General features: G+C 45.1%; 2 protein-coding genes across 4 annotated transcripts in view; one reads left to right on the top strand and one right to left on the bottom strand.

The window, feature by feature from the left end:
- LOC137274680 (deoxycytidylate deaminase-like) overlaps positions 1 to 16,285 on the bottom strand; it is a 61,013-nt gene extending 44,728 nt beyond the window's left edge. Inside the window, exon 1 of the mRNA XM_067808015.1 lies at positions 16,088 to 16,285. Coding sequence (XP_067664116.1) covers positions 16,088 to 16,203 — 116 coding nt within the window. The 5' untranslated portion in view covers positions 16,204 to 16,285. The remainder of the gene's footprint in view (positions 1 to 16,087) is intronic.
- LOC137274681 (probable deoxycytidylate deaminase) overlaps positions 1 to 16,289 on the top strand; it is a 195,160-nt gene that overhangs the window by 61,703 nt on the left and 117,168 nt on the right. The gene's annotated exons all lie outside the window — the stretch shown is intronic.

Below are 16,289 nucleotides of genomic sequence, written 5' to 3'. Positions count from 1 at the left end.
AATTTTAAACGCATAGGGTTTGGGGTGTTGGAGCATTGATGAATTCGTAAATTGGTTTTTCACACGCGGTGAAGTGTCATAAATATCTAACCAAACCTCAGCTTCATTCTTGAGTAGTATAGGGAATGATAGTCCGAAAACACTTTTCAAAAACCCCTCTAAAAAGCCTCATTTACTAAATGAGGCTTTGGTGGGACCATTAGCTCTTGCTATTATTGCCCCTACTACAAAGCCACGCCATCACGTTTACCGTGACTTGGCAGGCGGTAACACTGTGCCGTACGGTACGATCAATAATTCTTCTCTTACAAACCCCCTACCCGGCCCACCCCTCAAGTAGTACAAGTTAGGTTCGTCGGCTTTCATATCCACTTTATCTATGTTGTAAGTTTTGACCGACCATATAGGATCGGTGGCTCGCTTACGGCTATCGCCCTCGTGTTCCCCCGGCTGGTACAGATACCTCACTAGGGCCCTATCCGGTATCTGTTTCTCCTTCCCACGCAATGGAGCAGACGACTCTGCTAACACTGATTTTAGTTTGATAGCGTCTGCCGGTTTCTTACCGGTGAGACGGGTGACTTCATGGTTGATTGCCGACACCACCTCGGGTAACCTCGTGACCCATTCGGTCGATCGTTTTCCAGGGGTGGTCATCTCCCTAGCATACTGATGGCCGAACAAGCGCTCAGCCAAAGTCCTATTAAATCTCTCAACTATAGCTTGGCTGCGATGGGCTCCGGCCGTGCCACGTCTGACCTTTGTATCGTGTTTGGCTAGCAGTTGTGAAACGGCACCCATGAACTCCCGTCCTGGATCAACTTGCAGCTCTGTTGGCCAAGTCAGCGGGCTGCGTTTGTATATGCGTTCTAATCCTTTGGCTACTTTGGCCGAATCTTTCGTGGTCAAGGGTTCGGCTTCCTTGTAACGACTGGCTACGTCCACTACGGTTAAGGCATACTTGTACCTCTTATCATGAGGTAGGAACAGTAGGTCTGCCTGGTGAATGCTATTAGGTATGTTAATTCCGAACCTCCTTCTAGGTACGTAGCGTGGCGCCGGCAAATAGATCTGCCACAGGGCTTGTTTTTCAAGCCACGCTTTGGCTTTCTCTGGTGATACTCGCGCCATTTTAGCTAGCTTATCTACTGCGCTAGCTCCTTTCCAATATCCACGCGGGCTGTAATAAATAGCCTCAAATTTTTTCATGTCCATACGCGTATGTGTTTATACCATCAATAGCTATCCAACGTTTCGTGTCCATAGGCGATAGGGACGTCTTGTTTATAGTCAGTCCGTATATCTTATGTCCATCACTTCTAAGCGTGTTCATCTTATGCCTAAAGGTACGGGTTTTGAACAGGGCCTCCTTGAATCTGGCGTGTTTGATGTGTTGTTTCACCACATACTTCTTAACCCCTTTAGCTTTTCGGATCTCACTATTGTCGGCTTTCAATATGGAATACATCTTAGGTCTCAAACCTATGTACTCAGCTATTGGCGTGCCAGCACACTCGTCCTTCATCTTACCTAGGACCTTTTTATTTACCGTGCTGTGTATAGTATGGGTCTTAGGATAGTCGCTGGTGTCGTATAAATCGATGTGTTTTTTCATGTCCTCGTACACGTCCTCGGTTCGAATCTCCATCAGCAGGGAATCCGTGTCAGTGTACAGCACTTCGCACCTGTCGCCGTACTGTTTCTTGAGCTCGTTGTAGTAAAAGTCGTACATCAGGTGTTTGGATAAATCGAGGATACTCATCCCAACGTAAACAGGTCGGTTGAATTTTATGTGGCTTTTCTTCATGTGTATGGCAACTAGGTCGTCTGTGAATATTTTATTACGGTTGAATGCCGGACTGGCTATCAATTTCCTGAGCTTGTCTTCCTCACTAGATCTAACCAGTTTCACGGTTACGCGTTTCCTCAGGTTTTCCATAGTCTTACCAAACACCGAGTTGTTCATGAGCTTGTAGAGATTTTTCTCAAAATCACTGGTGGCTTTTTTCGTAGGTCTGTGTTCATTCTGATGTAGGGCTCCATCCATGGGCTCTGGTCGAACATGAGCACCCTGTGTATTTTGGTCAGCCTCATACCCAATGACAGGTACAGCTGTAGGTTGCGATAGTGAACGATGTACTTGGTCTTATTCATTAAGTTAGGCACGAGTTTCTCAACGTCCGCCACACGACCACCTGACAAGTTATGTTGGTACTCAGACATCCAGTCTGGGTTAACCCTCATACGTTCGGGTGCAAGGGGATAGCTGTTGTGCGATGTGTGTAATTCATTGGGATACTCTAAGTCAACTTCGAGGATATACCCTTTGTTCGAATCTGGTGCAATGCTCATAATATCAATGTTTGGTACCCATTCGAATCCTCCTGTAGGTAGATACTGGCTCATGGCCCAGCCGTACAGGTTATTTGCGTCGAGGTAGAGAATGTGATTGGTTGGTTTGTTAGGATCGTAACCTTTCACGTATTGATTATTTGCTTTAGCGTATCGTTTGGATGCCATGGAAATCCCACCTCGCAAGCCTTTCTCAATGAATAGGTGCATGTCGTAATCTGTAAGCAATTCTAAATTAACTCCTGTCTTTTTAAGCAAGGCGTCCCACGACAGACCTGGGCTGGTGTAATACCATGCGGGGTCGAGTTTATACTGCTTGAAACATGTTTGCCGAAACGTCTCGAACACGTCGGCTAACAGCAGTACATCTGTACTCAAGTACAGGTCGTGATAATCGCCAAGGTTCTTACAACCAAGTTTATTCCATACGTTAATCGCGTGCGAGTAATCGTCTCGTGAGACTGACGCCTCATTCAGCTTGCTATAAAAGCAGCCGATAGGAGGTAGTCTGGTCTCTGTGAACTTAGCCCAGCTATCCATGTACTCATATGGGTATACGCCCTTCCTCATGAGCAGGTGTCTAGTCTCGGCGTCTGTGTATCGATCGGTGATAGGGAAGGTATTGTTGGCCTTGACCAGACTGTCGAGTGACGACAGGAGGAATTGAAACGAGTCAATGAACCTAAGTCCGTTTAAGCTGAAGGAGATGTATCTCTCCATGTTGTTTGGGATGCACGATATATTACCATCGATTTTCGCGATGGCCTGCATGATCAAGTGAGAGTCGTATCCTCTCAAGTTGTGAAAGACAACGGGGATGTTTATTGTCTTAGGATTGATTTTAAGCTTGAGGTTGCACGCGTTGTGAGCGGCGCCTCTATACTTACCAGTTATGTGGCAGTGATCTCTCACCGAATCACCGTTAAGTGGTGAGTCGCACACGTGACAGTTAGTGCTACTGGCGTGAGCTAGCTTGTCGGCTCTGGTCATACGCATTGGAGCGATTTTATACAATGCATTCCTAATAATTTTTTCTTCCTCCTGCAAGCACTTTAGAAACCTTTCAGCCGCGTCAGGACCCCTATACACTACCGGAGCTTTCGTTTCCCCGTCACAACAGACGACAATGTATCCAAACGAACAGGCTTTATGCTCTTGTGTTTTGTGTGTGAAACTCCCACTAGTGGATGATTCCCCAACCACTAAGGCTTCGAAGTCGGCGTATATTATATAAGGCACAGACATTTGGTTCTTGTGATTGTCGAATTTTAGGATATTTTCACCTTCCTTAGGCATGTCGACTCGTATGGCCGTCTGCCCAACACCTTGGCAATCCTCCAGGTGGGATTCTAATAAATCAGCCCGACTGAAACAGTGTAGGCATCGTACACAAAAGTGTTTTTCCCCAACGTGTTTCGACTGGTCGTGCAACAACCGGCTGAGATGTTTTATCCACGTGTAGTGATACGTTTCACCTTTTTGAATCATGAATAAATTAATAACTTGACAATCCTTCACCGGGCTGACCCTGTGTATTATTGTTGTATTACCTTCGTGCCCAAAGACATTTATAGCCAGATTATTCTGTTTTTCTACTTTAGTGATCTGGGATATTGGGGTGGGTTCATCTATACCATCCCAGTTGAGCCCATCATCCTGTGGATAATTAGAAGGTCTGTTCGGATTAGTGGCAGCTGGAAATAAGGCTGACCTGATAGATAACCTCAGGCAATCGTTTCCTCTATTCTTAACGTTTACTATGGCTTGTTTGTTCTTATAGTAGGGAGGCAAGGCTAGGTATGACCCACCTCTGAACGGCATGTATTTAGCTATATCTAGATAGACATTATCGATTTTATCTACAGCCCACCCGGACCCTAAGTGTGTGTAGCGTTCTAGGTATTCTCGTATCTGCTGAAAACTTGTATCGATTGATGCGTCAATGGTCTCTGCATGTGTGACGACCTCTTGTTTACCTCGGAAGTAAGGCTGAACATACTCAGTGGTACTCCCAACCTGCTTATCGAGCGACATTTTCACTGTGATCTGAAACTTGATACTTCCTAGATTATTTAGTTCCTGGTTGACCTTATCAGCTATCAGAGGCTTAATATCTGTAATGTCTATGTTTCTATCGACGTGCATGCGCCAACTTCCCAAATAGTTGCCTACAGCGTGCTTAGTGCGCACGAACTGTAGGTCAATAGCTCTATTCTGTCGTAATAATTCTAAAAGCTGTGGTTTTCTCATACGAGAATACCCGCCTAAACCCAAATCGTGTGCCTCGGTTTTCAGTTGTTTTACAGTGGGACGTGCTACGGGGGTATGTGATAACAATGCGGTTAACCCGGCTTTCCCCAATTTTGAATAACCCGTGTATCCAAGCTGTTTCGCTTGAGCTTTTAACTGTTTTACCGTAGGAGGGACTTCTAAACCTAGTAATCTCAACAATGCTGGCTTCCGCATTCTAGAATACCCGATAACACCTCTCTGTTTTGCGACCCTCTTGAGCTCGCGCACAGTAGTCATTGTGTTTACACCTAAGAGAACTAATGTCTAATTGGTTCACAGTAAGGGGAGGTAACTCCTCCACTCTTGATAAAAAATACTTTATTTCTTGTAATCACTTATTAACCAAACTCGGTTTGTTGGCCACAATTCTCGTAAGTCTTCCAACAGCTTGTGTGAATCTATGTAGGCATCGATCAGTGTTTGGTTATTTGATAACAATTCGATTAACCCGGCTCTCCCCAGGTTTGAATAACGCCGGCATCCAAGCTGTTTTGCTATAGCTTTTAATTGTTTTACCGTAAGATAGGCTTCCATATTCAAGAATGTATAGTAGACATGTTTACACCTAAGAGAACCAATCTCTAATTGGATTTTATCTTGAGCAGTCGCCTACGTTCTTTTATGTAGTCTTTTTTATTCTCGTATATGAGTTGATGTCTGACTACGTTCGCTCCGTGAGCTTTACATAAACAGTAGTGCCCTTTAACCCCGATACCACACACAGAACACGTGTAGTTAGGACTTCCCATATGGAAACAACAGAACCCCTGATTCCTGCATTTCCTACCACAGGCCTCGGTCTTCCCCATAAGTATATATTCGCATCGGTATGGAGCGGGTCTCATGTTTACTTATATAGGTATTTTAGTTTAATTGCTTAGCAACCAACGCAGTAGCTGCTATACCCAACACTATGAAGCCCAGTTCACGATTCATTTGTCCCTTGGATGGTGTGTAGTACTGAGCGAGTGTGGGTTTATTGAGCGGTTCCAATTGTTTACCAGTTAGTAGATAGTATTCTTTCATTGCTTCATCGACATCGTTGAATGTTTGAACGGCATGGTTTTCACGCGTGAGTTGTTCGTTAATAAAATCGATCCTCTGGAGGCGTTTTTTAGCGTACTCAGCCTGTGCTCTTTGTAATTTCTCAGTAGCGAGATCGTGTCGCTTCCTTTCTTCCTGTATTTCAGCCGCGTGATCATCTCGTAGTTTCGAGAAGAGGAAATTACTCCCGGAAAATGCCAGGGCATTCACTAACGCCCCACCGACCATCATAGCTATCGTGGCCATCCCTATATTTATTTCATTATATTATCAGGTATTATTCCTTGTTTTACTAGGATGTCTTTTGTGGCCATCGCCATACCAAGGTTCATTATGAGCATACCCATATCCTGCAGGTTGAAATCTAGCTTGATAGTTGGTTGTTTAAGCACCATTTTAGTCAACCGAGCATACCCTACTGCTAGACTGGCTACCACTGTGGCGTGGTATGCGTCGTTGACGAACGTTTTCCCCTCAGACATTATATATATGATATAAAATATTTTAAATTATAACATGATATGCGGGTCTACCATGGGGGATACCCCCATACCCTCACTGTTCTCACTGTTGGGTTGTGGCTCACTGTGGGAGGTGTATAACCATGTTATAACCACGGCAGCAGTTACGCCTACAGCCAACAACAGTCGGGTTGGGTTAGTCACTTTATGTTGGTTACACCACCGTTTTTTACCGGCAGCTACTCTCTTAGGATTCTTCTGCCTGGTTACTGTTGAAGTGGTCTCCACCGTCACTGGTTCCGTCACCTCGGGACTCACTGTTTGGGGTGTGGGGGGTACCACCACTGGGGCCTCCTCCTGTGCAGCATCCATCTATACTATTATTATTATTCTTTCTCTCAAATTGACAATGTTTTGCCGTGATAATCGCCGCCGTCACTGGAGCCAACAACATACCATATTTGTGGTACAACCCGCAGCTGATAGAGCTCACGGCGTGTTCGATAAAAGGGTCTTTATCTAGGTCTTCCCACAGGTAAAGTCGGCGCTCTGGTGGAATGGGAAGGAAATGTGACACAATACCGGTGTACATCTGGGTCATAGCCGATCCTATTGTCTTTGTCATTTCTGCTCCGAGCCGGGACTCGTATCTAGCGTACAGCTTATCGATTTCTTCGGCTGACATTTTGTTAATTTTATCTGGAGTGTAGTCTCCAAAGTAATGTTTGGCTTTGCCTCCAACAGCCAACGCCACCAGTTTCTCTCGCTTGGGGGAATCCCCCACACCCCCACTGGGGGAACCCTCCAACGACAATTGTTCGAGCAATTCCTCACACTCCATCTTATAATATAACAAGTAAGATTTAGTTTTAACTATATAATACCCGATGCAGACAAAACACAGAGAAATGAAAGTTAAGTTGCACACGACAAATACTTCAAATATCATAGCTATATGCTTAGCTATATGCTTAGCTTTGCTTAGCTTTGCTTAGCTTTGCTTAGCTTTTACTTAGCTTTGCTTAGCAAACTATATATGCTACTGGTTGGTCGGTTTTTAGAACGAGCTTAGCGTGTTTAGTTTCAGCGAGCTGTTTCTTCACCCGTTCCCGTTCTAATTTATTCATCACATCGTTCTCTCTCAAACACTCCTCAAACGAATCCCTATCCTTGCAGTGAAATAAGGCCACCCATCGCGTCTGCTCCCTGAGGTCTTTCAACACCGAGTTGAACTTCTGCGTTAGCACCCAGACGCTGTGATTTGCATGCCGGCCGGAGAAGGCCAGGTACGATAGCATGTCTCTCTTTTTTGTTATCTCGCGATTAGCGCTGCAGTCGTCCAGTATAAACAGCGTCGGTTCCCCTTTAAATTTCTCGTGAAGAGCTTTCAACCAGTCCTGCAGGCGTGTTCCAGGGTCGATTTTGTGTACGTCCGGGTCCGTCATCACCCAAGGTCGCGCGTACGTTTTATTCATGCTCAGAGTAGGGCACATGATAACGATGTTATCGAACACATCCTTGTAGTAACCCTCCAACATATCCAACACGAAAACGGTCTTCCCACAGCCAGTCTGCCCGCATATGATAGCGCAGTGTGGGTCAGTGGGTAGGTGGGGGTACCCCCCACTAGTAGATGGCTTGCACGAATCTCCCATTGTCTATATTAAGTTGCGCGTCCATAATTACGTACAGATATAATTTCAACTTACCAGCGGTTTGAGCCTTCTTAGTAATCTGGATGGTTATCCCTTCGCTGCCGTTATCTATACGGCGCCCGCTACCGTGCAGTTTATCATCATCCGTGGATCGCATGTCCAACCATAGGGCGTACTTGGTGGTCAGGTATTCACCGATCTGCACGGAGCCGAGGTCCAGGTCCTTTGTTATATAATCCCCCACTGGTAGCTTTTTTATCTCATCCCACTGCTGGTGTGGTCTCATACCATGACTGAACAGCTGGTTGGGCACGCCCTCGATGGTCACTTCCACCTTTTCAATCTCGGGGTTGAAAAACTTCTCGCTGTCCCTCCGGAATGGATCATAATCCTCCACGGGGACGACCAAGATACCTTTCATCGATCTCGCCGGCACATTCAGGTTGATATTCCACACAGTGTCGCTCTTGTCTCGCACGACTGATCTATGCCTCAGTACGCGATCGTATAGTATAGCCATCTTCCCAGAGTACTGGCTTCGAACCTGCCTGGCCAGCTCGGGGCTAGTGACCATGTCGAACTCCAGAGAGATGTTGTCTATGGCATAACTGGCCTCATCACCGTTCGGCGTACGCACTACTTTGCTATAATCGTTAAACGTGAGCTCGTATTCGAGCCTATCACCCAGCGCGGCCTGGTAAAACGGCGCGTGTCCCGTGAGCAACTCGAAGTCGAGCGGCACGCAGAATCGATTCCCGTATGCTAGAGCGATAGCCTTTTCACCGTCCGATAGCTTGTCTTGCTGGTCTGTCGTGAAGACGTATCCTATGCGCGCCCGGGTTGATTTGCTGATACCCTGGTACACATCATTGACTCGTTCTCTCTCGCTTTTCCAGAGATCCTTGTAGCAGTGAAACACGTCGCTGTCGTCGATGCTCAGCACCTCGTTACCGCTGATCTTGACGGTCGTTTTCTTGATGATAGCTCGACCCACGTTCCGCACTAGCTCGCGTTTGTCGTTGTCGGAGGTCAACGTGATATTGAACGCCAGTCGAACAGTGCCTGGTACAATGAGGTCATTCTCACCAAGGTTTGGAAATCTAACCAGCAGAGTTTGATTCTGGTCTATCTTGCTGGGATTGTTGGTGATGGTCACCGACTGTCGCACGGCTCTGGCACCTAATGGCTCTCTCAATTTTCTGAAAGGATCTAATTTTCTACCGTACATTGTTATATAAAAGAAATATATTTTTAATACTAATGGATGAAGATATAGATATGACGGAGATGTCGGGCGCTAGTGCCCAGGCATATGATGAGCAGGAGACCTCATTTACTAGTTCACCATTGAACCAAGAACTCTTGGAAACAACGGTAAATGATTATTTCGAAAGTTTAAGAAGAGATAAAAACTACGTTGAACCACAGGGTCGATACCATAAGGATTTTTTTATTGATACAAAGGGTGTTCTACGTCTTAAGTCTGCCCCAAAGGTTGACCTCTTTAACAAGATCACTAAAAAACCACTGGCCTTGTCAACTCTAGCCAGCCGCAATGGTGGTGCTGAATTTATCCGTGAACATCTAAACATGCGTGATTACGGTGGTGCAATACCTAAGACCGTTAAAGAAGATCTGCAAGCTACCAGATCCCACCTCACCACTATAGATGAAATGACGCCAGAGCGTGTTACAGAAGCCTCGGACAGCATAGAAAAACTGTTGAGCACCTACTGGGACAAACCGTTACCGGGATTTGACTTTCCGGTAAGGGAACTGCGCGGCTTAGACGAAGCCGTGAAACGCGTGCGTGGAGAACTCGTGAACAACATGGGGAAACTGAACGAAATCGACGAGCACATCGCTAGGGAAAAAACCAAACTCACCGAAACTGACGACGATGATATGAAGAATCGTATCAATGAACGACTACGCGATTTAGAAGACGAGAGACGTACACGATTGGAAGCCGCTTCCTCGAATCGTGAACATCTTCGATCCCAGATCAGTCGCATTCGGGAAACAATCGATAGAATACTGAACGAGGATACAACTTTAGCCAACAAGATTCGGATATTATTCCGGGAGCAAGGGGTCACCATCGCCAGCATTCTGACTGCATTGGGTTTAATCATATCAACCCTGGTGGTGTCACTGGTGGGGGGTGCCCCCACACCCACAAGTGCCGGCGGTGGAACTCCAGGCGGTGGTGGTGGTGTTAAAGACTGGATCAAAAAACTCGGGGAAGGCCTAGCTAAACTGGCTGGTAAAGCCGCCGAAGCCCTTCCCGGCATACTGGGTAGCATCGTCTCGTGGTTGTTGGGCGCTCTGTCTAAAACTGCCATGTGGCTCAGTCAAAACCTGTGGGCAGCCATCGTCGCCGTGGCGGGTCTGGTGTACGTAGCGGCTAAGAAATCTTTAACCAAATAAGTCCCAAAGTTACCCCGCCAACCACTAGGGCTGTTTTATTATCAATATGCTGCTGATAGGTGGTGGAAACCCCCGGGGGTACCTCCACATGAATTTTAGGCTCCGGAGGTGGCGCAACTATACCCGTTTCACGTGGTGGGATGTGTGGGATATGTGGGGTGTTAATATTGGGGTTGATACCCAACTTTTGGTCCGCCGTGGCTATGACTATTTTGTTGTTATAACCCACCACTTTTTTTATTCTCAGTTGCATATCACTCGGAGCCATATACAACCCCACACCGAACACGTAATTGACTTTCGATCTGGCGTATTCTAACACGTTTTGGTAACGGTCGATAGCCCTCGGGAGATCAACTGGTGAATTGATAGCATCATCAACGTTGGAAACGAATTGTGTCTGAGCGTCGTAAGCAGTTCCCTTACCGAGGATGTTAGAACGCGTCATCGACTGCGCACCCAACAGCGCCCACACGTACGTTCGAATCGAGTCGTTCAAGCGTATTGTACCAGCACGAGTGAATCCTTTCGATGTTTTTGAGATCATTTTAGTCCAGGCTGTGGCTGCATCAGGACTGGTTTGCTTTATACAGCTGACATGGATCTTTTCATTCGTTGTGGGGCCTGTAAATGTATGACGGTGTGGGTTGTATGAACCATCTTTAGAACCGGCATAATATTTTCCGGACCTGTAGAAGTACACGAGAACTATACCGAGACCATGGTTCACACCAGGAAGGCGAAAGTCTTTATTCGTTGGAATCTCAAACTCCCCACAAATACGTTCATAAGCGCGTCTATCATAGGGGTTATTCGTCATACTCCACGCTTTATCTTGGGGAAGAGGAGCACTTATTTCCTTCAATATTCGTCTCGTTTGATAATAAATATGAAACAAAATAACCGCCTTACTCAGTTCGTCTATACCATAGTCTGGTTTCACACCCGACCCTGTTGTCACACACCACACAGCAAAGTTGAGTTGGTTCTGCCAAAACTGCATTGGGTTTTGATTCCAGTTTACCACCGCCTGCGCGTTATTAACGGACACGACATACTTTTCAAAGATATCAATAAAGGTTGTTTTAAACCCCGTACCATCTGCATTCACCACGATTTTCAAGTGTGCTAAATCCATATTATAATATATAAATTATATAATATAATATGTACATAACACTTCCAGGAATAACTAGCGGTGAGGCCGTTCAGCTGACGCACGCGATCGATAACACGTCAGGTCAACTCGAAGTCGCACTCTGCGATATCACCTACCTACCGCAATGGACTAACATTAATATCAGCAACAATAAGCTGTTCGTCAGTGGAACTCGCAGTCAGATAACTGACGGTTACTACAGCGTGTGCTCGCTAAACGACGAGGTCTTCAAACCCCTGGGAGCCGAACTCAAGATGAACGACTCAAACGGCACAGTGGTGTTAATCAACAACGGAAGAACCTCCTTGAGGCTAGGCCGACCATTAGCGAGGATACTCGGTATGTCTCCTGACGAGATAAAACCAACAACAACCGTCACAGGCACGAAGTTACCCGACCTAGTACCGTACCGAGAGCTATACATTCATCTCGGTCAGGTGAGCACAACGTATAACATTCAAGGAGGCCACCCTTCCACTATACTGAGAGCAGTGCCGGTGAAAACTGAGAAATTCAACGACGGTAGAACCGAGTCATTTTCACCACGGCAGTATAAGAGATTAACCCAGGGCAACATACCTGAGCTGACAATATCGGTGTTAGATATAAATCATAATCCTGTAAATATAGGATACCTCAGCTTAACGCTTCACGTAACATGACCAGCGCACAAGGGCCCGGAGTGAAAAAATGCGTCAATATCGGGATCTCCGACCTCGGAGACACACGCGGTTTCGACGCTCCCGGAGTAGATGGTAAATCGTACGCCTTGCAACTAAAAAACAACATTTACAAACGCGTTGAAATCCCCTCCGGTGGAGCCCTAAGTGATATGATAGATACCACAGGAGCAACAGCCAACACTAAGTACGCCCTCGTCAACACCGGTGATGACAACTGGAGAATATACCCATCATTCGGAGGTAAACTGTTCGATTTAGGCGATGTTGAGAGCACTACCGTCGTCAAAAACAAACCATATATGCTCGTCTTCACCGAAGATGACAAGTGGGTGTTGTTACCCGATAACAAATGGTTTCTCAATATTAGACTCGTCTCCCCTTACGTGTTCACGGATAACAAAGACAACCACCTAAACAAAGTCGTGAACAATGGAACCCTGCTCGTGGCTTACGTCCCAACTCAGAGGCGTAGCATAGTCGTCAGCCCAGTCAACACTATAGCAGCCCACATGCTATCGAGTAAACCGGCCATGCAAAACGTGAAATTGCAGTTGGTGTCTGAATTCGAAGGTGTGGTTAAGATACTAGAGAGTCTACCGGCAAACTCAACACTGTTCATCAAAGTCTACCTAGGGGAACCATCGGGGAATGATGTCGAGATCGTGAAGGGGATCAAACTCGGGTGGGTGAAACGACACCAGTTTCAAGTTTGCAACGTTTACGTGCGGGTGGGTGTCGACTCTAAGACCAGTCTGCAGGGGGTCAACGTGATCGTAGAAAACAAGATATCACTAATCAATATCTTCCTGCCTGACAACATACACTTCATGGGTATAAAGTTAACCCCTGAATTATTATCAGAAAACCAGTTGGAAATTATATCATAATAGTATAATAATGACTAATCATCATCCCAACACTACACTTAACGACCTGGGAGATACGGAGGGATTCGATGAGCCTAGTGAGGAAGATGAATTTTATATCCTACACTTCAAAGACAACGTGTACAGACGAGTATCGTTATCAAACTTAAAAGAGCCTAGATGGTTGATCAACTTAACATTAGCCTCACCTTATATCACACTAAAAGAAGATGATCTTATCACTAAGATTAGAAACAACGGTGACTGGATCGGGGAGTTCATTACGGATGGTGGTGTAGCAGTCATAGTAGGGTTTGGTAATATAAAAACTAGGTTAAAGTCTGTTGGGTCAATCAATAAATTAACATTTAACACTAATATACCTTTCCCGGGCAGTATTGAGCTATCATACTACCCTTTAACAATCATCATAGAAGTCTTCTTTACGAGTGATGGCACCATGAAAGTAACCCAAATTTTACCCGGGTTGATAATAAGATGGGATTACAAACACGCAGGTGAATATTGCCGTATTATTATACAACGAGGATACCAACCGGACCCTATAAACCACTTAACAAGCCTCAGTGGGGTTTCTATTGAAATAATAGGAGAGACTATTAAACTCTCACCTATTACCCTGACTATTGGTATAAACCTTCTGAGCCTTAAATACATTAAGAGAAAGTTAACTGAAACCCAATTAAAATATCTTTCATAATATATATTATAGGATGGGTCTGTACCCAGTCGTAGAGGAAGTAGCTAAGACGTTAGAAACCGTAGATGGGTTCCGCTTGAGGCAGTTATGTGATGTAAAACGCCAACTAGAACAAGACCGTGACACGCGGAAAGCACTATGTAAAAAATATAATAGAGCTTTCAATATCGTGGATGGGGCTGACACTACCCTTATGGCAACCAGCATGGGACTAGGGGCGGCAGGTGTTGGGTTGTTAACCACCATCGTGGCTGCACCTATAGTGTTAGGTATTGAAATAACGGCTGGGGTGACAGGGTTGGTAGGGTTGGCGCTTAAGTTAGTATCACGCAGACTTAATCGTAAGGCATTGAAACACGACGAGATCAGGGTTCTGGCTGAAGCAAAACTCAACACAGTGAGTGAGCGAATTTCCACGGCACTCTCTGACAGTAAGATCTCAGAAGAGGAGTTTAGTTCAATCCTCTCTGAACTCAAAAAATATAACGGAATGAAACAAGATATTCGATCCAAGTCTCGTAAGTCTGCTATCAGCGAGGACGAGAAAAAAAAGTACATAGCACAGGGAATACAAAAAGCCCAGCAAGCCTTTATTATGAACACCAAAGAGATCGTAGGCGGTTCACATTAAACTGTTTCATTGATATAAACATAACATAACCGTAAGTGAGCCACCGATCCTATATGGTCAGTCAAAACTTACAACAAATTATTGATCGTACCGTACGGCACAGTGTTACCGCCTGCCAAGTCACGGTAAACGTGATGGCGTGGCTTTGTGGTAGGGGTAATAATAGCAAGAGCTAAGGGTCCCACCAAAGCCTCATTTAGTAAATGAGGCTTTTTAGAGGGGTTTTTGAAAAGTGTTTTCGGACTATCATTCCCTATACTACTTTCTTGTGATTAACTTCTGCAGGTGCCCTCCCTTTCAGCGAGGAGTGAGGTCGGTGGTTATAGTTATATACCATGTCTTGTAAAATGTCCGCATAACGATAAGTCCTCTTATAAGTAAAGTACCTAAACAACATCATTCTCAGCGTTCGTATGAAACGTTCGGCGTAATTAGCTTTAATATCACTATTCTGTGTTACAAAATGTTTAACGTGATATTGACTATAGACTCGTTTCACTGCATTATTTCGGAATTCCGCTCCCTTGTCTGTTCGGAGTGAGAATGGAACCTTTCCCATAGATTGAAATACGGTTTTCATCGCCGATGCGATGGTATCCGACCGCTTATTTTTGACAGGGTTAATCCAGACGAATCTTGAAAAACAGTCAATAACGATAAGCAAGTACTTTATGCCGTTGTTGGCGTCGGCTATGCTTGAAACATCAATCAGATCAGCATCGGCTTGGACGTTGACACCACCCACGATAACTCGGTTTCTCTTGAATCTCCTGCGTGATCCTTTGTGAAGATTATAAGCATCTTGAACATTAAGCCATTTTTTAACGGTGGATGGGTTGATGTTTGGTTCGTTCCGTCGGAGTGTGTGTATAAACTTTTGAAACCCGCTGAACGCTCCGGGTTTCCTTGGGTCATAATAATCACCAAGTAGTGTTTGTGGCATTGTCACCAACGATAGATGTAGAGTGTTTCTTCGAGCATGTGATAAAGCTCTTCTGTCCACCAACCTGTCTTAAAACGTGTATCCCGAAAATCTCTGCACTGATACTTAAGATAATACAACGGTGATATGTCACACAACCCGGGTACCTTGCTTATAAAAGCTCGCCACTTTTGTGTGACAATTTCCTCATTCACCGACTCGATTGCTTGATAAATTGAGAGATTAAGTCCTCGCTGATTCGCTGAGTTCAAATCTTGAGAGATTACAAAAAAATACGACAGTGTAAGGAGATATTCCAACACATGAGTGATAAGCGCTGAGCCATTGTCATCGGTGGTATTCATCATATTATGTCGTGTATATGTAACGCCTCGCGCTAACCTGATTTACCGAAGGAACAGAATCGCACACACTCAAACGCTTTGGTTTAGAAGTAGTAAATATGGACTACCCATGTTATGCTCTGATTAATATCGGTGTAATGTGTCACACCCGGATGATTCATGTTTGACACAAAAAGCTCTGAGTATGCTCATACTTGACCTCATTTAACAAATAAAGTCACTGGGGTGAAAGTTGTGGTATGACTAAGGCTAAGTGAATGTTTGAGTCGTAGCTCTGGGTATGGGTATGACGTCAAAATTTGCCCTCATTTACATAAGCAAGTCGGGTTATGATAGATCTCCATAGGGAATTGTCAGGATAGAGAAGCACATAACACTACTCATAGGGATATGTGATACAAATATAATAGCACAGTTATAGTGAAGATATAAGAAGACATTGTAAGTCACATACCAATAATATTATGTGATATAACAGATGTATTGTCATGACATTCGACTTTTACCTGGCTTTTCCCCGTGGTCTCGAAGCCTCCTCTATACGTGGTTTGTCAGCAAGTGTAAGCAGACCCAGCGTATGGCACCCAGCCCATACTAAGCCTGTTATATACTTTACAGACATGGTCAAGACAAGACCTGACAGCGTAGGCAGACCCAGCGTATGACACCCAGCCCATACTAAGCCTGTTATATACTTTACAGACATGG

Source organism: Haliotis asinina, chromosome 2 (genome assembly GCF_037392515.1).
Source record: "Haliotis asinina isolate JCU_RB_2024 chromosome 2, JCU_Hal_asi_v2, whole genome shotgun sequence".
Taxonomy (NCBI): domain Eukaryota; kingdom Metazoa; phylum Mollusca; class Gastropoda; order Lepetellida; family Haliotidae; genus Haliotis; species Haliotis asinina.
The sequence above is the reverse complement of the archived record's forward strand: the minus strand, read 5'-3'. Positions and strand labels throughout refer to the sequence as shown.